At 36.9% G+C, this 24,604-nt stretch overlaps 5 protein-coding genes across 5 annotated transcripts; 3 read left to right on the top strand and 2 right to left on the bottom strand.

Annotated features, from left to right (window-relative positions):
- Positions 1-1,614: 1,614 nt before the first annotated feature.
- LOC130747159 (uncharacterized) lies at positions 1,615-4,748 on the top strand. Its single transcript, XM_057600013.1, has 5 exons — positions 1,615-1,898; positions 1,977-2,083; positions 2,895-3,399; positions 4,071-4,189; positions 4,349-4,748. The coding sequence occupies exons 1-5, from the start codon at positions 1,668-1,670 to the stop codon at positions 4,545-4,547; spliced, it is 1,161 nt and encodes a 386-aa protein (XP_057455996.1). The 5' UTR covers positions 1,615-1,667; the 3' UTR covers positions 4,548-4,748.
- A 63-nt stretch (positions 4,749-4,811) lies between these two features.
- On the bottom strand, positions 4,812-7,940 carry LOC130747160 (UDP-D-apiose/UDP-D-xylose synthase 2-like). Its single transcript, XM_057600014.1, has 9 exons — positions 7,612-7,940; positions 7,433-7,525; positions 7,247-7,348; positions 6,640-6,754; positions 6,416-6,549; positions 6,231-6,332; positions 6,070-6,162; positions 5,348-5,483; positions 4,812-5,260 (listed from the first exon to the last, which is right to left on the bottom strand). Exons 1-9 carry the CDS (start codon positions 7,870-7,872, stop codon positions 5,151-5,153), a joined length of 1,146 nt encoding a protein of 381 aa, XP_057455997.1. The 5' UTR covers positions 7,873-7,940; the 3' UTR covers positions 4,812-5,150.
- A 2,847-nt stretch (positions 7,941-10,787) lies between these two features.
- LOC130747158 (zinc finger A20 and AN1 domain-containing stress-associated protein 3-like) lies at positions 10,788-11,849 on the top strand. The gene has a single exon (XM_057600012.1). The coding sequence runs from the start codon at positions 11,126-11,128 to the stop codon at positions 11,591-11,593; it is 468 nt and encodes a 155-aa protein (XP_057455995.1). The 5' UTR covers positions 10,788-11,125; the 3' UTR covers positions 11,594-11,849.
- A 2,835-nt stretch (positions 11,850-14,684) lies between these two features.
- On the top strand, positions 14,685-16,621 carry LOC130747157 (beta-1,6-galactosyltransferase GALT29A). Its single transcript, XM_057600011.1, has one exon. The coding sequence runs from the start codon at positions 15,112-15,114 to the stop codon at positions 16,393-16,395; it is 1,284 nt and encodes a 427-aa protein (XP_057455994.1). The 5' UTR covers positions 14,685-15,111; the 3' UTR covers positions 16,396-16,621.
- Positions 16,622-16,798: 177 nt separating this feature from the next.
- Positions 16,799-21,775, bottom strand: LOC130747156 (protein ADP-ribosyltransferase PARP3). The gene is made up of 18 exons (XM_057600010.1): positions 21,641-21,775; positions 21,275-21,537; positions 20,983-21,178; positions 20,776-20,892; positions 20,636-20,693; positions 20,469-20,538; positions 19,978-20,152; positions 19,751-19,884; positions 19,423-19,660; positions 19,216-19,343; positions 19,064-19,140; positions 18,827-18,987; positions 18,546-18,755; positions 18,361-18,463; positions 18,177-18,259; positions 17,945-18,088; positions 17,680-17,862; positions 16,799-17,591 (listed from the first exon to the last, which is right to left on the bottom strand). Exons 1-18 carry the CDS (start codon positions 21,644-21,646, stop codon positions 17,523-17,525), a joined length of 2,415 nt encoding a protein of 804 aa, XP_057455993.1. The 5' UTR covers positions 21,647-21,775; the 3' UTR covers positions 16,799-17,522.
- Positions 21,776-24,604: the final 2,829 nt, after the last annotated feature.

Genomic DNA, 24,604 nt, shown 5'->3' with positions numbered 1-24,604 from the left:
GTTTTCCAGCACTAAATTTCTGATAAGTCAGACATTATGTCCCTCCAAATCTAATGGTTGATGTAGGACAAGTCTAGAACTATCCTGCAGATGATCATGAGTTCCCTTTATGTCATCATAGTTTGTGAATATTCCTTCCTTTACCTGAAAAATGAAAGCCGGCTAATCAAATAATTGGAGAAGAAAATAGCTGGTTCATTCCATAGTAAAATAGGATGAGGTTATATACAAGGATTATCTGGAAGAGTATAATAACTTGTATGGCTAATTTTCCAAAATGGGGTTTTGCTAAAACCTATTTACCGAATAAAATGAGAGAAGACTAACCTCACTATTTCTCTTATTTTTTCCGACATTTATATCTTACTAAATAGCTTATAAATTCTTCTTTTTTCTCATCTATTTCTCCTACCATCTTCTCTCTTCTCACTTTTTTTCAAACAAAACAAAACATTTGTACACAAAGAATAACAAAGCATAACTTTTTTTTTGACAACAAGCATAGCTCATTTACAAATACACAAGCGAATAATAGACAAAATTCATTAAGAATCCAAACAACTCTTATTTTTATGAAATATACGAATCAAGCATGGACATGGATCACACCTCTCACTCCACCATGTATTTTTTTTTTGTCAATGATGATTAGATTAATGTCACAGTGGAATTCAAACGATACTTACATCATGTAAATGATGGACAAACTCTAGTACAAAAAAGCATATTACAATGCTTCAAGAATACACACTAGAACAACACATAACATGCTTGCTCAAAAAGTTACCATCTAGAAAGAAAAGAAAAAACAGAAACATACTAGCAAATACTAAAAAGGTATACTCAATTAGATTTATAACAAAATTAAACCTCAAGTTAATCTTCTTATATCAATACATAGCTTTCTTGCTCCTATTTTCATGCCACTCCACTTCTACTAGCTCTGTCGATACTCTTCCAATGGAGGTCAATCAAATACCAAGTAGCTTAGCTACGTTAAATCTAAGCTTTACAAAGGCAACATGATATCGAAATCTAGTAGAGAGAGGTATAAGGATAAGAGGGGAGAAAAAGAGGGGAAGACGAAAGAGGGAGAAAAAAAATTCAGGGCGAAAAAATGGATGTGGTGGTGGATAAGAGGTAAAATATGATGTCTTAGAAAGGAGTGAGAAATAAAATATATAATTAAAAAATACGATATAAAAAACCCTATCATCTTCATTAAGGAAGGAGAGAGCCCAATTGAAATGGGTAGAAGAAGTAAAGAAGCCTCCGTGGGAAAGAAAACCCTCCACTCCATCCTTCGGTCAGGTAGGAGATTGCTCGGGCTAAGGCGACGCTTCTACTCTTTTCTAGCCCATTAGGTCTTAAAGTAACATGTTTATATGAAAAACATATCCATATTTATCCAAAATTCCGAATTAATGGATGCTGTCAAAGGGAATAAAGTGCGGATCATACCAATCAAATTCTATTCACTGTAAATTAAAATAATAATGTTAGAAGTCATAAAAAAATTCATAAAGCACTTGGATAAATTAAGTATAGTTCTTATTTTGTGTAGAAATAAAAAAGTAAATAATGAGTCATACAAATATGCCTGAAATGAGGATTTTAAGGTTTAGCACTAGCTAGTGGGAACTGGAGTCTATTTTTTTTGCGGCGGAATGGGAAAACGAGAGAAGCAGAAGGTGAAGGAAAAGCATGGAAGAAGTCAACGAGGTAGAGACTACTACCTTCAAGATGAACAACACGACGGTGATGATGAAGATAAACAACACGACGGTGATGCTTACAACAGCGGGGTAGAAGAAACTGAAGACGGTGAAGCCAAAAATCACCAACACCCATCACATGATTTGCCTTCGAAGTTCCTTCTTTATCAGCAATCTGTGCAGGTTTGTGCTAAAAAATTGATGGGGTGTTGTGTGTTTTTGCTCTGATAGAAAAGTTCATAATGTCTCTTGTTATTGCAGTCTCCCAAAGGAGACATAAGTTATTTGCAAAAGTTCTTTCTCATGTACGTCGGTGGAAGGATGCCCCTCCATCTCCAAGAAGATTTCTGTGGCACTGCGTTTCTTAGGTACATTGTACCATTTGTAATTGTGTTTTTTTTTTTAATTCATGCCTATTCAATTTTGTTAATATTCCATTTACAAGTTTGCTTTTGACGTGCTAAAATTGGTTTCTCTTGTGATGAATTGATGCCTTGAAGTTTTCCTTTAAACATTTATTAACATGTTTACTGCATGTTTGAATCAGCATTGTGAAAATTGATTTTGATAAAATTGATTGAGTTAACATTGAGTTGAAAGTGAAGTGATTTATGTTTGGATACATTTATGGGAAAAATGATTTATAAAGGGTAATGTTGTGAAACTTAGTTACGAAATCTCATAATTGATTACGTCCACGGTAGAAGCTACTCTCTATTTTCTCCCAGAATTGGTTTTGGGACTAAAATCAATTCTCTATGTGAATTTCCAAACGTCTATGCAATCACCTAAAAGTGATTGTGGTCAATCAGAATTGATTTAAAGGATCCAAAACATAGAATCAAACACACTTAAAGAAAGGCATGGTTCAAGATCACTAATATTACGGGTAAATTAAATGGGTAATGACCACTTGACAGGTATTATTACCATGACTAAGTAAAGGTGTATTATGCACTTTCACTAGTTATGTGCATACGTTTGTATTCTGGATGTCATCTTATTCCTTAGGATGTTTCAGTTCTAAACTTCTAATTGCTGCTTCGTTTAGGCTTAAAATGCCAGATTAGTATGATCCATTTCAAGGTGGGGTTTTAATTTACTTAATCCTTACCTGATATGTCTTGTTATTTTATGTCGACCCCAGTCTACCTAATTGGCAAAGGTTTTGTTTGACAGTATGGAATGGCTGCGCAGTGATCCAAGAAAGACAGCAATAGGATTAGATTTGGATCTTGAGGCACTTAATTGGTGCATGGAAAACAACATACCTAAAGTTGGGGCTGATGGGTTTTCTAGAATATCTCTCTTTCATGGGAATGTCCTACAACCTCTTCAATCTAAACTCGTGAAAACGGATCCCCAGGAGATGGTGAGGAACATTTCGCTCTCACAGAATAGTGAGACTCTGGAGACTGGTGTGCTGGAGTCTGACACTCAAACAAGCTCTGTTGCTCAAGATGTGGAGTTAACAAAGAGAAACTTTCCACTTCCTGGAAGAGATATTGTGTGTGCTTTTAACTACAGCTGCTGCTGTCTACATAAACGAGCAGATCTGATTTTGTATTTCAAGCATGCCCGTGATGCCTTGTCAACTAAAGGTGGAATTTTTGTGATGGATTTGTATGGGGGTTCATCTTCAGAACACAAGTTAAGGCTTCAGAGAAGGTTTCCTAATTTTACGGTATGATATTCTTGATATTAATATGTAACAATTCATTAGACTAACCAAAAGATGTTGCCATCTATTTGGAATTTCCTTTCAGGGATAATGCGGGTGACTCCACTTTGGTGAACTTGAAAAAAAATTATGAATACACTTACATGGGGAAATACGGAAACAGTACAGATGGTTGATCCATACAGTATAATCACTCTATTCTTTACTAAAATGTTTTCATCCTCATTAAATTTTGTTGCCCTATGATCCATAACTATCCTGCATCCTACGCTTTCCTTGATTTTTTAAACTCATTATAAGTTTTTCTTAATTGACCTATTGAATTTTACAGGTATATCACAGTTTCACTTCTAACTTTCCAATTCCAGCTCTCTTTTAGCTTCTTATGCTATTGTCTGTAGTGTTTGCCTGACTTCTGTGTTTTTGTATGTGCTTATGATTCTTTGGGCATATAGCATTACATTACATGATACCAAATTTGAGGAGCATACAACGCTTCAAACGGTGGCACAAGAATAATGTTTTATATTAGAATGACACGTATATATTTAGTACATTTAAACGAGTATAATCTTGCTATATTTCTTTGTATCAAATATTCAGTAGGGGATTTGAATATTCTCCTGGTCATGGATAATGTTTTTTAATGTGAAATTTGTTATCAAAATCTGCAGTATGTGTGGGAGCAAGCTGAATTTGATATTATTCAAAGGAAAACAAGGATTAGTCTCCATTTTCATCTCAAAAAGGAGCAGAGAAAAATTCGTCATGCATTTTCATACAGCTGGCGACTGTAAGTTTTTTTTTTTTCCGACCTTCAATGCATAAAAAGGATATTTTCCATTTTTTGGTGAAAATTGTGCTCAATAGTCAATAGCTCAAGCTTTAATTGTATTCTTTGTTTAGATATAGTATTTTGGTAGTTTCTTACATCATAAAGGGTGTGACTCAGGTGGACATTGCCTGAGATCAGGGATTGCTTAGAAGAGGCAGGATTTCGGTCTGTTCACTTTTGGATTCGAGAGATGCCAGACACTTCAGAAATTACAAGAACGGAGGGATTTGGTACGGGAAAAGATGTTAAATATGAAGAGACAACAAGTTTTCAGCAACAGGATTCATGGAACGCTTACATAGTTGGTGTTGCATAGCTTCATCTTAGAAAGTTCAATTTAGTTTCTGACTTTCTGTTGCATTATCTTGTCATAATGGAAGACAAGAATAACTTGTAACCAGTTTCCTTGCAAGGAGTTTTTTTCTTTTTTTAACTATCTAGTTTCAAATTTAATTTAGTTTGAGATTTTGAATCTTAACAAAGAAACTTTACATTAATCTCAAGTTTGATATGAAAACACTGAGCATGTATTAGTAGTACATATGCAGAAGGTAGAATAATGCAGAGTCCTATGTAATCCAATGAAAATGCCTGAATAAAAAAAGGAGGCAAATGCCATAGCCCCTAAGAAAAGGCAAAAATTTGTATTCAAAAAGCTAAGTTACAAGAAGAATTAACAAAACTATGACTATAGATATACACTTGATTTGTGATTTAGAAGCTCACAACCAGTGCAACATTAGTCAGTATCATCTTTACAAAACAAAACAAAACAAAACCGAGTGCATGTTTGGAAAATCTTCTACAATTGATTTTAAAAGTAAAATCAATGCTGGGGATATATTTATCAGAGTAGCTTTTAGGTGTCAAAAAAACATAGCGATATTAACATGCTATGTAACTCCAAAGGAACTTGGAGTCAAATTGATGGTTTTGAGAGTTCTTTCTTGATAGCATGAGAATATGTCTCATGTTGATATTTGAGGGTAACTTGCAACAGTTCATCAAGAGGTGTCTTTGGCTTCCAACCTAAACACCAGAGAAATATACATTTATAAGAATGTTAACAAGAATGCTGCAGAACAATACCACAGATTTAAAAGAATCAATGAATACCAAGCTGCTTGGTGATAAGTGTCATATCAGGGATGCGCCTATCACTGTCATCATAGCCTTTACCATAGAAATCCTCTGAACTCACATCCAGAGTTGATAGACTAGAGGCTGGCACACCAGACACATTTGCATAAACCTTAATTTTAAAGACAAAATAAGGCAAGGTTGTTAATTATTCTTTGAAACAAAGCATAGAGCCTATTTAGAGACTAGTTTTAGAAAGAGGAAAAAAGTGTGAATACTTTAGTCCCTAAAAGCTATAGGGTGAACGACTTTCATACTCATACTATGAAAATAAGCAAAATAGTCTCTCAACGATAAGATTAAGAATTTCAGAAAAAAAAAATGGAACGACTAAATAAGCAAAATAGTCTCTCAAAATAAGCAAAATAGTCATTTTTTCATCTTTCAAGGATTATATTGATTTGATTTTCATCTTTTAAGGACTAAATGTTTCTATTGCCATTCACCAAAAGGTAAACAATTATTTATCTAATCTGTCAAATTCGTTACTATGGAAAAATGTACATTGGAAACTGTGTTTCTCCGTTGTGATGCTTACCAACGGTTAAACAAACACTATAAATTGAATTTTTTTAATCTTTTATGGACTATTTTACCTATTTCAATTTTTGAGTTACTAAGTTGACCGACCTATATTTTTCGGGTAAAAATGACTATTCACTAAAAAAAAATGGAACAACTGTTGAAGCTAGAGCTACCTGTATCATAAGCTCAGCAAGTTCCTTCACAGAAGCTTCATTGTCTGGGTTTCCGACATTAAAGATATGTCCATTTGCTCTCTCAGGGTTATCCTGTGACATGAAGCCATATACATTAGTCCATGCTCATCACAGAAACACAAGCATACTTTTGAACTTACAATCATTAACATAACAGCTTCAATTGCATCTTTGATATAGAGAACGGTTCTCTGGGATTTTCCACCATCCACAAGTTTGAGCGGCTCGCCGCGAAGGAGATTCTGGAACAAGAAGAAGCTTTGAGAAAAATAGTAGTGTATTGACATCATGAAGACATGAAACAGAACCAGCTAGATGATATTACATTACTGAAGCAGGCTAAGACTCTAGGGACACCCTCACTTGGGCCATCTACACCAGGAATGAAGTCCATTCTTGGGCCAATCCAGTTATAAGGTCTCACAATGGTGAACTTGAGGCCATTCTCCGCATGCTCAGCTACAATTCAGTGCTCAAGACTAAGTTAAAAAAGAAGAAAGTATAATCATAATAATCATAATCAAAAGTAAAATACAGCTTGTTGTTTACCATATATTAGCCTGTCAGTCATTTGCTTTGCACAAGCATAAGACCACCTCTGCTTCTCAATTGGACCAAAAATACAAGGAGTTTCATCTTCTTTGAGTACGAAATATTTTGGGTCCTATATCAGGCAAATTTCCATTACATTGTGAAGGAAATGATCAAATATATGATTGCACTGATTTCATTATTTCTTTCAGATTCTTAAAAGTAACAGATTCATTCAAAACAACACAACATACTTATAATTATCAATAAAATCCTATCAGTTAAACATGAAAAATTGAAAATAAAACAAATTCCACCTAATTGATTAACTTTTTGATTACACCTAATTGATTAACTTTGAAAACTAATAATGCAATGATGTCCTAATTTAACACTTCATATGATATAATGCTGAGGACTAGGCATCTATCATAAACAGAATGTTCATTTTCATCAAGTGACAATATAAACTTCTAATTGTATGTTTGGATACCAATGCAAACAGATTTTCATCTCAATTCATATGAAGAGTTCAGTCGGAGCGAGTGCTAATCTTTGTTTACACTAGTATCAACGAGCATCGAAAAATAACTTAATTAAAAACTCATGAAACAAAAATCGGTACCTTCCGATATTCCTCAGGGAGAAAGCTGCCTATGGTCTTCCCAAAGACCTCGCACGTAGAAAAATGGATCAAACGCTTATTGTTCTCAGTGCAAAACTTAATCTGCATTACACAAACAAACACAAAATAATAATCCAAAATTGAAAAACACACATTTCAAAAAACAGCTCAACCTGGAAAACCCACCACCGGAATCGCATCAATGAAATTGCTGTAGATCGTATCCAACGGGCGAGTGTTGTAATCCGCCGGCGTACAAATTGCCGCAAGATTAATCGTCTGCAACAAAAAATTGGAAGATTAAATAAAATTGAAGAAGAAGAAGGAAATTGAGGGGAAAATGGAAGAATGATTAATGGATGTACGAGATCAGAAGCTTTGACGAGGGTTTCGAGGCGAGAATCATTCTTGATGTTCATGTGATGGAACTCGATGCGATCAGCCCAGGGGAGAGATTTGTCGAGGAGGTTATTGATTTTCTCGGAGGAGACGTCGATGACGACGGCCTTGTGGGAGGTTTCGGCCATGAGCTTCTCGCAGAGGTGAGATCCGATGAAGCCTCCGCCGCCGATGAGGCATATTGACAGCGGCGGGATCGGGTTTCCGTCCAAGTCGACTCGCGCCATTGGAGAGTGAAATGGGAAGCTTTTTGTGAGAGGAAGAAGAAAAGATTGAAATCAGAGAAGGAGAGAGGGTGTGGCAGTTATAACTGTTTTTGAAGAAGGAGGGAACTTAGAAAGCGGTGGCATTTTCGTAAATTAATTATTGTTTCCGGTTATGGATGTTAGTTATAGTTATTTATAGCGCGTAGTTTGTTTCTCTTACTAGTGTTCCCATGAGTGTTCTCTAATCTCTATACATAAATGGCTAGCTACATTCTAATTTTGTAGTGTCCTATTTGCAAACCCAACATATTTGGTGCTTTTTTATCAAAATCTTGTTTTGTAGTGAGGATACCAATTGAAGATTTTTTTATAGGCGAATGTTAATTGTTAGAAATGTTAGTAAAGTAATTCTTCCTCTGGGTTCGAACTCGGGATCTTTCACCCTTCATCCCACCCAACCCTTATGTTTCTAACTCTTACCACTTGAGCTATCCTTCGGCGACGATACCAATTGAAGATGATTGCAAAGATTTTGACTAAATTAAATGGTTATATGTCTAAATATAGGGTTTGATAGAAAATTTAACATAATAATAAAAATAACTCCAGGAGATATGTAACGGATAATAATATTTCCAATTTGCAAAAAAATGTGACAAGTAATCACAACAAATAAAACTTCACATAAATGAAAACACTAAGATTTTAGCGTGGGAAAACCTTCTTATTTTGAGAAGTTAAAAAACCACGGACACAATCCAATTAATCAAGCTCCACTCTTATTAAAATAAGGGTATAACAGAGTCTCAAATTATAACCCAAATCATGTTCAACAATTAGACAAACAACAACAATGGCGGAGGGAAATGGGTGACATGTCCCCACTTAACCACCCCTGTATTTTTTGACCAAAAAAAAAAAAACCACCCCTGTATTTTAGAAATTTCAAAAAAAAAATTGAAGCAGTGATAGCACCCAGAGTGTAGAGTTCCACGACACGGTGACCTCTTGGCTATTGTCTCATTTGAGACAGTTTCAAAACAGTCTCAAATACAACCAATTAAGACATGACACGTGTTAATTCTATTTTATTATTTTTTATTTTTAATAGTAACTAGATATTCAATCTTTTAACAACATCATTTTACTAAACTAAATTTTAGTCCCAATTAATCTACACTATTATACTTTCTTCTCAAGATATCATAAATTATGATTTAACTCATAACATTTATCAAATTATATTTTAAATCTTTAGCAATCAATATTTTATGTGGTATTTCAAAAACTATCACAAATCTTGACTTTGTAACCGTTAGTTCAAAAAAAAAACTTAACAACCGTAAAAAATAATTCAATCACGTTAAAAAAAAAAGAAACTTTGTCCTTAACATCATCTCTGCTAGTTTACCGCCGCCTCTCGCCATCGCCACTCGCTGCAGACCGCCGCCAGTGACGCTAGCCTTTCGCCTACAAACCCTCTTTTCACAGTCGAAATTATAATTTATTACATCTTGAGAAAAAAGTATAATAATGAGAATTAGTTGGGACTAAAATTTAGTTTAGTAAAATGTTGGGGTTCAAAGATTGAATATCTTGTGACTATTAAAAATAAAAAATAAAAAATAGAAAAAACATGTGTTATGCCTTTATTTATTGATTTGAGATTGTTTTGAAACTGTCTCATTTGAGACAATACCAAAAAATTACCCCCACGACACCACTCTACCATCCCCTACTTTTTTTTTTTTGTTTTTCTTTTAACTAAACACATATGTGGGGTGGGACCCACCCTTGCAAGTTCCTACAGTTTAAGAAACGTTAGTGACGGAAACGAACAAAAGCATAAGAAAAAAAAAAGGCAAAGAGAAAGAAAACGTAATTGGATTTTGCTTAACCGGAGAAACAACTCAAATAAGGCAAAGAAAAAGAAAGAAACAAGAGATTTTGCTTAACTAGTTGCAACATTTAGAACACAAAGGTAAGTTTTCTCTCTTGCTCTTCACTTTTCAAGTATGACTTTTTATGATATTCAAATTTTCATGAGTTTAAACTCGAATTTATTGGTTTAATTCTCTTTTCTTGTTGCTTAATTGGTTTGATCATATGAGATTGAATTTGCAGTGCTTGTGTTTAGCTTGGAAAAAAGTGATAAAAATTATGCACACTAAGTGTTTGTAAAAAGCCCCCTTTAAATTTTAGTCTTCAACAAATGGGTTTTTGTTGTCGTTCGGGTTCGGGTGCTGCTTCTTTCTTGTTATGTTTTTGCTTTAATTTGCTGTTTTTTCATGAAATTATTATAGTGTTAATGATATAGATTTGAAATTAATTATTTATTTTATTTTATTAGCTTGAAAAATGAGGGAGGAAAAAACTATTGAGTCTTTCTTTAAGAGAAAATAGAGAGATCTAACCCCACTCCACTAAAATAAGTGAGGTGAGTGACCTTACACATATTAGGCATTTCTTTGTGGATCAAACTAGAAATTTTATTAAGGCAAAAATCAAGGTAAATGTGAGGAGGGTGACACATAGGAGTTGTCACTTTTTGAATTTGATTTTAGATTATAGTATAGGATTATGACCCCGTTTGAGAAAACAGCTTAATTAAGTGCTTATGGTCACAAGCGGCGCTTATGACATAAGCGCTTATTTATAAGTCATTTTAAAAAGTTTATTGAAAGAAATTGAAAATAAACTATATATAAGCATAGGCTCTTTTTCATAAGCTATCATGAATAGCTTATGAAAATAAGCTCAAAACAACTTATGGTAGGTCATAAGTTGTTTGCATAAGCTCTCCCAAACACTGACATAAGCGCTTATGAGATTCTTGATTTGAGATTAATTTTTTGATGATCTTTTTCTTTCTTATCATGATTAACCAACTAACATCACTAAAAAAACCCTATAAATATATTAAGAGCAACATGGAGAAGGTGTGTGGAAAATTCTCTAACCGGCCTTGGTGTTTGTTTTTTGTGGAGGTGCTTTTCTTTGGGCTCTTCCTTTTCTCTCTTTTCTATAATTGGCCAGATTCCAATTCCAATTCCTCATCATCGCTTTCTTTTCCTCTCAATTTCCCTCACCCACACCTTCAATTTTCCTCACCTTTTTCACCCCTTTTATAACGTCTTCGATTTTCCTTTCTTCGTAAGAACAAAGGAAAATCCTAGATTATTTCTTTCCTCTCATTTTCTCTCCGTTCTCCACAATCCCTTGATTTTCCCAGGAAACAAACAAAACCTTTCTCCGATCTGAGAAATAAAAAAGAATGGCGGAGGAACACCGGTGCCAAGCTCCGCGCCTCTGCGCGAACAACTGCGGCTTCTTCGGGAGTCCGGCGATGCAGGATCTCTGCTCAAAATGCTACCGCGATTTGCAGCTCAACGAGCAACAATCTTCCTCCGCGAAATTGGTCCTCAACCAAACCCTAGCCCCTCCGTTGTCGCTGTCTCCGGCGATCCCGCAGCCGTGCTCTTCTTCGGCGACGACGACGGAGCCGGTTGTTGTTGTTGTGGCTCCTTCTGCGCCGTCGGAGAAGGAGGGGCCGAGCCGGTGCGCGACGTGCAGGAGGCGCGTGGGGTTAACCGGGTTCAAGTGCCGGTGCGGGTTGATGCTTTGCGGGTCCCACCGGTACCCGGAGAAGCACGAGTGTGGGTTCGATTTCAAGGAATTGGGGAGGGAGCAGATCGCGAAGGCGAACCCGGTGGTGAAGGGTGAGAAGCTGAACAAGATCTGAGAACGTGGTGGTGGTTGTGAGGGTGTTATGGTAATTTCAAATATGCTGATTCGTTCGGAACATGAAAAAAATGAAAAATGAAAAAGAAAAACCATTCGGGTCTGGTATACAGGTCGGGTGATCCGTGTTGTGTCGGGTTAGGTAGGTGGGGTGGGTGGGTGGGTCGTTGATGTCATGTGTGGTTGGTTGGTTGGTCTATTATCATGTTATTTGTAAATTGATTTAATGAACGCTTTTAATTTCAATTGTGTATAAACTAGTATAATCTTCTTTTTCTTGTGTTAGAATTTTTTTTTTCTGGTATGGGTTGGTAAAGACAAGTAATTGGAATTTGAAAACTAGTGGTGGGTGGATTATGGTTGATGGCATTCACCAGAAAATTAATTGGTTTATTGGGGATGGACATAGACCGTGAGCTACATAACATGTTAAGTGCGTCAGGGAGAACATAAACACAAAATTTAGCTTAACTATGGTTTGTCTTCAAAGTATGATGTTTTTTATTTAGACCAAAAAAAAAGAATGATGTTTTTCCAATTAGTTTTTATAGTATTTTTTTTATTAGATTGCTGTTACGTACAATTTTTGACTCGGATAGATGGATATGGTGAAGGTTAAATTTCATTTTAGATTCTCACGAATAATTAACAATATGTAATAGTATTATTTAATTGTAGTGGTTTAGTCACGAAGTGCAATTTTTTTTATAGGAATTGAACTCTCAATTTAGAGTTAAAAGCAAGGTAAAAAATCAATCATATTCAAAAGACATTCCTTGCTTCTTTATCAATTTTTTTAATGAATTATTGAAAGTCATGTACCATGCCTAGACAACATCATGGTAGACGGCGCCTCTTTTATTCCCTTTTATTTTTCAATTATGGAGATCGCTTTCATGTAGCATAGCAATAAAATTAACCTCATGTTTCCATTATCTTTAGTGGAGCTAAGATAGTTAGCTTCTAGATCTAGTCTATGCATTGAGTGACATAATGGACGATTATCTTACAAAGAAGATGCCAATCCCCTCTAATCTCAATTATTTATATATATGAACTCACATTCATCTTCAAATCTAGTCTAATCTATACCAAGGAAGGTTAGATCTATGATTTTTACTCACAACTCAATAATCCATACCAATGAAGGTTAGATCCATGATTGCTACTGACAACACAATAATCACATGACCCATCCAAACCCCTCCTCATTCTACACCAAACCAACCACACTATCATCCATTTCCCACTCCCACACTATAATGGCCTTTCCCCATAAATACAACAATGCACTCATTGTCCTTTCCACATTTCTAAATCTCAGAGCCATGCCTTTCTAATGTGCTCCATCAGCAACATGCATTTTTCTAATAGGTTGTGTTCCCCACAAACACACTAGCCTCTCTCACACACAACATATTTTATTGGCTTAAACCTCATATTAGTCCCTGTCTTTGTGTCGCCGTCTGAACTAGATCCCTGATCGGAAAAATTTGTGGAATCAATCCCTATCTTTCAAAAACGTATGGAGTCAGTCCTCGCCGGAGCTCTGGGCTCCGGCGAGTGATGAGGTAGCATGCTGACTGTGTTAATGTGGCTTACGTGGATTTTTTAAAAAATAAAAAAAATTAATTATTAATTAAAAATATATAAAAAATCCAAATATAATTTAAAAATAAGTATTAATTACAACAACTTAATCCTTAATTTAAAAAACAAAACAAAAAACCTATTACAAAACCTTAATTATGGTACATCTTCATCATACAACTCCAGAATTCCAGAATACCTATCATCTTCTTCCTCCAAGAAGGAAAAAATTCCAGAAATTCTTGTTAGTATCCATACAAAATGCAACATCTCTAGACCATTTACTTCACGCAAACAAGGAATTTTGGCCCAGCAAGATACACAGCAAATAATGAACCTCTCAAAGATTAATTCATTTACCACATAGGAATCCCAGGAAATTTGGCCGAGCAAGATACACAGCAATTAATGCTTTCAGAACCCAACCGAACAGGAAACTACAGCAAGCACAGTACCTGGCAAGCAAGGACGACCATCAACACCAATTGAAGAGGGATTTCAACCAAGAAACCCCAAATCCCTTTCCATATAATCTCCCCTTTAATTTCAACCTAGAAACCCCAAATCCAAAACCCTAACCCAGAATCCAGAAACCCCAAACCCAAATTTCTGCTTCATCTGCTTCAATCTGAGAGAGGAAAATGAATGGCTTCGGAGGTCTCTGGTGTTGGTGCGAGGTCGAAGAAACCATGGAAGATGAAACTCAGATCCAAACTCTCTTCTCCTTCTTCTCAGATCAAAACTCAGATCCATAACGAATAAACCATTGTGAATCTCGTTCTATGTTCCTCTCTCACCCTCTTCTCCTTCTCCTTCTCTCATAAACTTTGACTCAAACCCAAAATTTCGGATCCGAACCCAGATTTTCAGAACCGAACTCAAGCTTCTTTTCCTTGGGTTGTTTCTTTCTTTCTTCTCCCCTTTCTGGTGTTGGATTAGGGTTGGGGTTTCGATTGGTGGTGGGGTTGAGGTTAAGGGTGGGGAGTGGGAGGTTTGGGTTTCGGTTAGGGTGAGGGTTGGGGGTTTGGTGGAGGGTGAGGGTTGGGGGTTCGGTTGAGGGTGGGGGTGGGTTTGTATGGTGGGAGAGGGAGGAAGATGAGAAGATGGAGAAAGTCTCTTTTTTGAAAAGAATTGATGAAGAGGGTAGAGAGTTTGTTTTTCTGAAAAGTTTTTTTGTGATTTTTATTTTTTAATTAATAAGTTTGATTTAATTAAGCCTTTAATTAATTAAGTTGGGGTAATTTGCATTTTTAATTTTCTGATATGTAATTTTATTTTTATATTTTAAATCCACGTAAGCCTCATTAGCACAATCAGCAAGCCATGTCATCACTCGCCGGAGCTCTGGGCTCCGGCGAGGACTGGCTCCATACGTTTTTGAAAGATAGGGATCGATTCCACAAATTTTTCCGATCAGGGACCTGGTTCAGACAGCGACACAAAGACAGGGACTAATATGAGGTTTAAGTCTATTTTATTCTTCTCTGAAAATCTAGATTCCCTCCCACTAGGGTTTGCCTCTGGTTTCTCCAGCTCCATTCACTCCCCTCTCTCTCACTCATATCTCATGATCTAACTCCCAAGATTCCATTTTACCCAACTGGGTCTAAAAAAAGCAACCCTCATAACCAAAACACAAAACTTCATCTTCTTAGCTCAACCCACTTCCACATTCAACTGCACTCACCCACTCACTCACTCAAATGTTCAGTTTCTGCAACTACAGCAAATTCCTCATCTTCTTCCTCTGCACCATCCTCACCTATTTCAGTGCTTAACCTTTCAAAAACCCCAATTTCCACTTTTAGGGTTCTATTCAACTCTTCATCCCTAATCATGAAAACCCAGATTCAACTCTTGCATTTCCAATGCAATAGTTCATTCTCCTAACATTCACATTCCATAAATTTCACACCTTTTTCTTCAACCATGCCGAAGGTTCCAGAAGAAAAAGATGGATCTGAAAAGGAAACACCCAAAATCTCCATCGATCCCTTTCCACATTTAGCATCAACCAAACCCTATTTTCTTCCCTGGAAGCCGATGAAACGCACCGTTCGGCCTCTATTCGTTCTCCTCCTCCTTCTCGTCTTCATCGCCACGCTCACCTCACGCGCTGTCGTCGGCCGTCGCCTCCTCTCCATCGAGCTCGAAACCCGCGTCATCAACCACAACCCGCCGCCGCAGCTCAACACCACGCTCCTCCACCACGCCGCAGTCGAGATCGGCGAGGCAAAGCTCCGGCAAGAGATCCAACAGCTCCTCGACGGCAACTTCGGCAGCCAGGCGCGCCACCGTACTTTCGTGTCCTGGCGGCGGTTTATTCACCACGACGTCGACAACAGGAACGGCCTCCCGGCGAATCTCCGGTCGCCGTTGTTCTACCGATACTGGCTGGACTTCCGGCGAGTGCTCCATGACTGGTCCCGGAAGCGCCGGTTCCAGCCCGGAATCATGTCGGAGCTGACCCGGTCGGTGAAGATTCCCCTCGACCGGTACAACAACGCGGCGGCGGCGGCGGGTTCCGGTGAGAAAAGGTACTCTTCTTGTGCTGTTGTTGGTAACAGTGGAATTTTGCTTAACAGTAACCATGGTTCCTTGATTGATGCACATGAAGTTGTGATGAGGTTGAACAATGCAAGGGTTGAAAATTATGAGTACAAGGTTGGGAAGAAAACCAGCATTTCGTTTGTGAATAGCAACATCTTGCACTTGTGTGCAAGAAGAGCAGGGTGTTTTTGTCACCCTTATGGTCCAAATGTGCCTATTGTCATGTACATTTGCCAAGCCATGCATTTCTTGGATTACACTGTGTGCAATGGATCACACAGGGCGCCGTTGTTGGTGACCGATCCGCAGTTCGACGTGTTGTGTGCTAGGATTGTGAAGTACTATTCATTGAAGAGGTTTGTGGAGGGGACAGGGAAGGGTTTGGAGCAATGGGGTTCTGCTCATGATGGGGCTCTTTTCCATTACTCATCTGGGATGCAGGCTGTGATGTTGGCTTTGGGAATCTGTGATAGAGTTAGCATATTTGGGTTCGGGAAATCGAATTCGGCTAAGCACCATTATCACACTAACCAGAAGGTTGAGCTTCACTTGCATGATTATGAGGCTGAGTATGAGTTTTACCGGGACCTTGTAGATGGAAACAAGCCTATTCCATTTCTCTCGGACAAGTTCAAGATTCCACCTGTTGTCATGTATCATTGATGCTGTTTCAAGTGTTGAAGTTGAAGGGGTTGATTTTTTTCCCCATTATGTCATCTAGAGTGAAATCTTGTTGTATTACTTGTGAAATACACATATAGTCGAAAACATTACACGGATTGATTCATTGTATTCTCAACTTGGAAATGTCACAATTGTAGCCTCAAGTGTAAATTTTGGTTAGATCAATACAAAGCAAGCTCATGTCTGATTTGTGTGTTGAAAATTCTTTCCTTGGATTATCTTTAAATTGTTGGACTTTGTTTCACTCTATGATGACTTCCTATTTCTAACCATTTCTATTATCCAAACTCCAAGCTTTCAAATTAAACCAAATGATTTGTTGAAGATGCTGGGCATTTAAGTGATAAACATCGTGTTCTGCTATCATGGTCTGCTCATTTTATCATCTAATCTTTTGGTGGTACAATGGTCAATTTGAGTGCTTGTCATCCCTTGTCCTGATAGGCTAATACTGGTCTCTTATGTGGATTTTAAGTGCTCTTATTTTGCAGCTTATAACATGCTTCTTGGTTCCTTCCATTCAAAATAATGCAGGATGTCTTGCCATATGGGGTACATTTCACAATGATAAAATTCAAAGACGACCACTGTAGAGAAATGCTATTTAGAGGTACGAACTTGGAAACACTTTACGCACTAGAGGATTTTTGTATTGTAGACAAGATTTAGAGCCTTTTCTTAATCAGAAGTATTATTGATAACCATCAAGTTACTGTTAAGCAGAAATTTAAGCTACATAGCTCAAACTTGCATTTCTACTACTCATTTTCATTCATACTGAAGAGCAGAAATTTAAGGTACATAGCTCAAACTAGCATTTCTACTACTCATTTTCATTCATACTGAAGAGCAGTCAACTAAAACTTAACATGGTGTTAATCTGCTGTAGGGCAACATTTACATACATCAAAACGGGACACCACATACTAACACATTCTATCATATGTATATAATATTCTTGTACACATCAAAATGATAAAGATCTTCCTACATAAACCTCTCTGTTGAAACTTGAAACAGCAACAGCTTCAGACGTGATAGTCTTGGATCATGTATCATTCTTATGCACTACAAAAAAGTTTTATATCCATCTTTTTGTTGTTCTTTCACTCTGCTGTGTCCATCACAGTGCCTTTCTCTTCATACTTCACTCCCACCAAGTAGCTTATACGTACCTGCAATGCAAAACAAAATTGTGGAGATCAACGAGAAGTGTTTCTCTCAATTGAAAATGTAGCTCAAACTTTAAGATAAAGGTTATACCTGCTTAGGATCGTAGACAGCATATTCATTATATTCCAGGGGGCTATCTTCATGCTCTGATGGAATTATTCGTCCACAAGGGACTTTTATGTCATCTTTCCAAACAAAATGTTCTGATTCATCTGTTTTCTTCTTCCCCAACCCCTTCACTCCAAGCTTCTTTTCCTCCAAAGGTGTTGTATCCTAAATCATTTTCAAACCATGTCAGTATAACAATTGTAAGAGATAAAATAAGAATGGACACAACAACTCTACAAGCGGCTACCTCTGGTGGGCTTTTCAACTCGGTAATCTCATTTCCTAGAGAAGCAATGGCCAAAACCAAGAACCCTTCTGGCCTGTCCACAGCAGTGAAACCATACCTAGCAGCCTCTGCTGCAGCATCGGAGCAAACAATAGCTTTGCCAAACTGATGACAAAATCACATAAAAAGCAATGAGAAAATAGAATCACTATCATTAGAATAGAAGAAATTATCATTTTGTATTTCTTGATACCATATAACCCGGAACTGGTAGCGAGCATATTGCTGGCAAGAACCCCTTGTGCAAGTGCCTCAGAAGATTTGAGCTTCGTGATCCTTGCATAACATAATCATAGAATTTTGTGTGATTATTGAGAAGAACCAAGAAAATCACAATCCTACTTTTGTACAATGTGGAGAATGATCTAGTGTCTTACCACACCATAGAAGAACCTTATTTGGCATCTTGACTATGTCTTCATAGGAAGGACCAGCACTTGGTTCCACAGCAAAAATATTTTCAACTGACACCCCATATTCCTGAAATTCATAGGAACATTGAAAAACATTCAAGATATTCACATTCACTCAAAACATCGGAAGAGTAGAGTTCTAATCTTACACAGTCACCAACTTTGACTGGTTCATAAGTTTTTTCAAGGTACTTCACAATCATCTCATAATCATCTGAATTTTTCTCCAAGGGAGAAATTGAGCAACCCAATTTACTATATGTGTCTGACAATGGGTCATCAATGGTAGAGCCACTCATATCTCCTATGAGGTGAGAAGCAAGGGTTATGTCTCGAACACTCTCCAAGGCAGCAGCAGCCTGGAAAACCAGGGAAAAGTCTCAGTCATAAGTGGTTGAAACAACATAGGTGGTGATTATTTGGGGCTTACATGATCTGCAATCTCCTGATAATCCCTAAAAATGAAAGGCCTTGTGGAGTGCATCAGTGTGAACCATCTCTGGCTAAAATCAGACCAAACAGCCTCAGCCTTTGGCCCAGTCTCTTTCAATGACTTCACCTTCTCTATGAATTCTAACAAGACTTCCTCACCTGAGAGAGTTAATATTGTCAGTCTTTCTGAATTATATAACTTGAATTAAAAAATGAAGTGTTGCCATGTACATACATCTTTTCAGGTGAAGATTTGTAACCATTCCTATTGGAAGGTCTGGTGAATCATAACCCATCTCCATCAATGCATACCTGAATTCAATGCAAGGTTATTTTGGATCTTTAAATTCATACAAGTTTGTGTTAAGATTTTATGATTTTACTCACTTATATATCCCCTGGCTGCACAAAACCTTCATAAAATTTGCAACCATAGGCTCAAGTTTGCAATGTGTTGCTGCTATTCCTAGCTGCCTAAGTCCAAGTGCTCCATGTCTAACTTCAACTCCATCATCCTATGCAATACCATAGGATTACTTGTTAGCTGAAAGAGAAGTGACATATAAATCACCATGGGAGGGAATAGATATGTACCATGTCAATAGGGTAAAACTTCAATGGCTTCTTCTGGAACTTCTTCTCTCTTTCCCATGATTCAAATTCATTTCCTGTTATTTCCTCAAAGAGCCTTACAAACTCCTTAACAGCATTGTCAACATTCTCATGCTCTTCTACTCGCTCCTCTGCTTTTGGATCATCTCCAACTCTACCCTTTTTAAAGTAGAGGTGCAAACGATTCTCTGGGACCATAATCAGTTGCATGACACAGTAGCTGCCCCAAATTAACAGCAATAATTAGCCTTAGTTGTCTAATATAAATGTCAACATGGACTAAAATTGTAATTGATCTTAATAACATTACTCATTTAGTTCTCGTCCTTGGTCACAAACAGAGAAGGCACAATTGTACAATATCCCATCTCTTTCAAATATCTTTCCACCTTGATCCTGCAACTTGGAATCTTTATAGACCCCTCTCTTCCCAGATAGCTTGAGCTGTTAACAAGCACCAAATTGTATAAAAGGGTGTTCTTTTTTCAAAGAAATATAAAAAAACAAAGCAGTATAATAAAATATTGAATTATGTACTTCTGCTGAGAGTGATTCAATAGCCTCCTCCCCAGGGTCTTGTTTGTCCCATGGGATTCCCTTGCCAGCCACAGAAAGATCAGAGACAAGATCATAAGCTTCTAAAGGTTGTGGTTCTTGCTTCTCCATGCTATCAGTTAACCAACCCTCCCTAACCACAGGTATGCCCCTCTCCCTACAGAGAAATAGCTTAATAGTTAATCAGACATGCTTATTGTGTCCAAAGCCAAGAGTGTTAATTTTATTTTATATTATATAAGATGTCATCTAAAGGTGGGTTGTTAATGTTAATGATGTGGAACCAAACAAAACATAGTGCAGGTTTGGAAACACTCATACAATTCCAAAATTTTATGGGAAATAATTATGAGTGGGAAATAATTATGAGGACAAGTTGTTAGTAGCTTTTGAGTTTCAGAATTGATTCTGATAAGGGGTTTAACCGTTTAAGCAAAGTAATAGTGTTCCATAAGAGCTTTTACAGAACTCACATGGCTTCTGCAAGTTTGGATGTGCCACCTCGGTCTCGCTCAGCTGGTGAAGCCACCAAACAAGTTGCCCCTGAACAATTTAACACCCCGGGTTATAACAATTCCTAGCAACAAACTGATGACAAAAGCCAAGTCTGTCACATTCAGAGTTGCAACTATCACATTACCAATGATAGAATTTGCCACCTTCCCTCCATGCTTCTCAATAGTTGCTTTCCAATAATGCTACAAAAACAAAAACCAATCAATTAAATTCAGCATATGCCTAAATAAATGAAGGGAAGTTACTATTGCAAGTGGTTCTTACATGTGTCCTACTAAGACGACCCATCAGAGATATCATCATTCCAGTAAAAGGCTTGTCCAAAACTGAGCTTAAATCTCTCTGAGGCCTTTGACTCGGATCCTGATATTTCTTCAGCAACTACAAAACACACACCAGAAACAAGCCAGTTTAAAAAACAAGAGAATTTCTTAGGTGACAAGTGACAACAAGACAGAGAAGAATGGTCACATCTGAAACCAAAGAGTTCTGGACAGAATCTGGTAGCTTAATGGGTTCCTCTTTCCTTGGAGGGTCCCTGGTGCTGAAAGTGCAACTACACCACTCACTATAGAACCCTTTGCAAGCATAACGCCTGCCATCAAACTCCAAATTGCCATTGCAAACAGAGCATTTCTCCAATGCACCAAAAAACATCAAGTCTTGGCTGTTCAAAAGGTGAAAATTGAATCACTAACATGAAGAAACAAACAACATCACTGAAAACAACAAGTTACAAATGATCTAATCTAATCTAACCAACCATCTTCGTGTAATTTCTATATTAGAGCCAGAGGAATCAAGTCCATTAGCCTCCAAAATCTCCTTCATTTGCTCTGAAGTGAGGTGCTCCTTTGTGGCTTTACAGAACTCATCATATTCTTCTAAAACATCAGTTGCAGATTTTCCATTGGTTTGACCATCCTCAGTTTCCAACTTGGCCTTCTTAGGAGAGTGTTCTGCATCATGTGACTTGGACTCTGCCTTCTGCTTCCTTGTCTCATGAACATGCGACCTAGTCTCAACCTTAAAAATTTCCAAAAAGAAAACTTGTTAAATCAAACTAAACAAAAAAAAAAAGAACCCCATTTGAGGTAAATCAAATGTCAATGGAACAAGATGAACAAACCTTCATCTTGGTGCTTTACTGAATGAAAGAGCTTTGTAAGTTTTTCTACACAACCAACCAGAACAAGCCAAAACCAAGCATGTAGTTTAGAGTGTTTAGACTTGGATATGGTCTGCACTAAATAACCTATGATTCTCTGAAACAACTTCACGTGATCATAGATTGTAGCTGAGACAACAACATCCCTGAATTGCCACGTACTTGGAGTTCTCACATGAAACCAAGTTTTTCTGTCATCACCACATCATGCCACGTCAGATAAGGCTTGCAAGCTCTTGACACGTGGCCAGCTATGTATGTTGAAACGCCCTACAATGCTGACAAGTGCATTGGTATGTTAATTGTTCCACCTCAAACTTCTCATCATGTCAATCAATTATTCTTTTATTATCATCATCCTTTTCTGATTCTGTTTTGTTGTTGTTTCTGAACACCATTCGGTTGAGTTTGGAGCCAGAAACGGTGCAATGTTATCGAAGATAGAATGATTTTCTTTCTTTCTTTCTTTCTTTTTTCAAAAGATAAACGAGTTGATATTCTTCCAAAGAATCATGGATTCATGAGGAAGTTTATGTGCAAACAAAAGATGAAGTCAAGCTCACAGCTGATTCTTAACTTTCGGTTAAGTGTGAAAAAATAACTGTCGGCATGCATAGAACTTCAACATTTTGTGGCGATGAGACACATGTTAAGTGATCAATGACAAATAATATGTTGGTGTTGGTCACAGGAAATAAGATCTAAAATAAAACCACCTTGTTTCTCAGTCATGTTACTATACTTCTAAGTTTGAACCATGTCTATAGGGAAAGTAATATGGTTGCATATTCCTAGCTAAGCATGACATTTTCTTTCAAAGGGTTATTAGGATTTTCAATTTTTGCCTTCTTTTTCTTTTTGTAGCATTCCTTGACTTTGTTGTTATCTCTTATAGGAGGGGCTTGAAAAAGGTTCAGTTTTTTGGGCTTTAGCTCCTTAATCCTTTAATACATAATGGCTCCTAGTACATATGTCCAACTATGTTCATATTATAAATAACAATTAGTACTAAACTATCCATATTATGCCTCTACCTAACAATGGATTCTTGACAGATATGCAAAATGACTTCACACAGTAACTACTATCTGAATGTGAAAATAAGTTCTGCCTGAAACTATAATAGCCCTGAAACGTTAATGACAAAAAAAGAACATAGTCTCAAGATTCTCTCCCAAACACTTATACTAACTTGAGAGTCAAAGTGTGCAGGTACCACTTCACTCACACTAGAGTGACAACCACCATACACTCCAAGCTTGAAAATACAAGTTTAATAATGTATGGTGATTCCCGAGAAGATCGAACAAATTGCAAAATAAAGCTTAACATGTAATTTGACATACCAAGTTGGGGACTCCTATTTTTTTCGATTACAAAGTCATTAGGCTCGAACAGTGGCGGAGCCAGAGTTTTAGTTTTAGGGTGGCCGAGACTAAAGACATAGTAAAATTATATATTTCACATACCAATTTTAATATATTTATATCTCTCTTTCTCTTTGGTCTCATTTTCTCTTCTTTTATCAACATATTACTTATCATATATCTTACTTTTCTCTCTTCTATTTATATATCTCTTAAAGTGGAGGTGGAATTAGTGTGAGCAAAAACATTTTCCAAATACAATATGTAAACTTCTTTCATTGCTACAGTCAACTAAACATTTCAGTTTGTTATATGGTCACAAAGGTCTTAAATAAAATGTTAATAATCGGTTGTCAATCTAACAATAGCCACTGCTTCAAAGAATAACTTAGTGAGGGGTAAAAGCAATAGTGTAATATACAGAATAATTCTTTGCAGAATACACAGTATAGGTGTAATTAAACCATTTATTCAGGGTGGGGCCAAGACTCCTATGAGCCACCCCCTCCCTCCGCCACTGGGCTCAAAAGCATCTCAACCGACCAAAAGATATGCACCTAAGCACTTTCCATAAGGACTGACTAAATTACTTGTAAAGGAACACCCTATCTCAACTGACGGCTGATCGGCGATGAGAAAATGGGATCTCTTCTCTTTAAAATTTTAAGAGGCTTAATTCTTTTTTTTTTTTTGAAGTTAAGAGGCTTAATTCAACTTTGCAATGGATGAGTGAAACTTTTTCCTTGTACTTTCCCATTGCTTACCCTAAAACTTTTCTTTTGGTCTTGCAATTTGATATCTTTTTCAAAAAATGATGCATGGATGAAAATAAATTTTCTGATATGAATCATAATTCAATAGCAACACTAAGAAAGATTACACTTTTCAACTGAACAATTTCAAATGACCATTATCCATCTGATCTCTTGCAACAACTCAATTAAAAGTGACATTATTTGTATCTCCAAATATCAATGAAATTTCATTCAAGTTCCTATTTCTTTTGTCAAATTACAAATGCACATTCTTGTCAGAGGTTCACTATATATTCAACTGTGAACTGTAAAAATCAGGGTACAGAAGTGAGGAGAACAATGCAATACAATAGCAAAGATCTCATACAAATATATATGCTATGCAGTGAGGAAAGTGAGGAGAACAATGAGTAACATTGAATGTTGATGGTGACAAATTGCATCAAATAAAAACTAGAAAACTAGCTGAAGCTCTCACTTCAAAGTTCAAACAATCCACGGGTGGAAATTAAAACATGCTACATATAAAAGTGCATGAACTTAACTATACTGAAAGGCAAACATCAATGTGTTACAATGTAGTGTGGTGTGTTAAGCCAAAGCTAGTTCAAACAAAATCCCATACAAAACAGGGTTTTATTTGATCACTTTTTGTTTGAAAAACCACCATTTCATTTCCCATCCTTCTATTTACTTGAAATTACACACACACACAATAAAGAAAACCCATCACCAAGAATCACCATAATCAATATTCGATATTAACAAAATTTTGTAACTAAGTTTAATTTGAACCAGTTGAA

Source organism: Lotus japonicus, chromosome 3 (genome assembly GCF_012489685.1).
Source record: "Lotus japonicus ecotype B-129 chromosome 3, LjGifu_v1.2".
NCBI classification, from domain to species: Eukaryota; Viridiplantae; Streptophyta; class Magnoliopsida; order Fabales; family Fabaceae; genus Lotus; species Lotus japonicus.
This window is presented reverse-complemented; position numbering and strand designations above follow the sequence as displayed.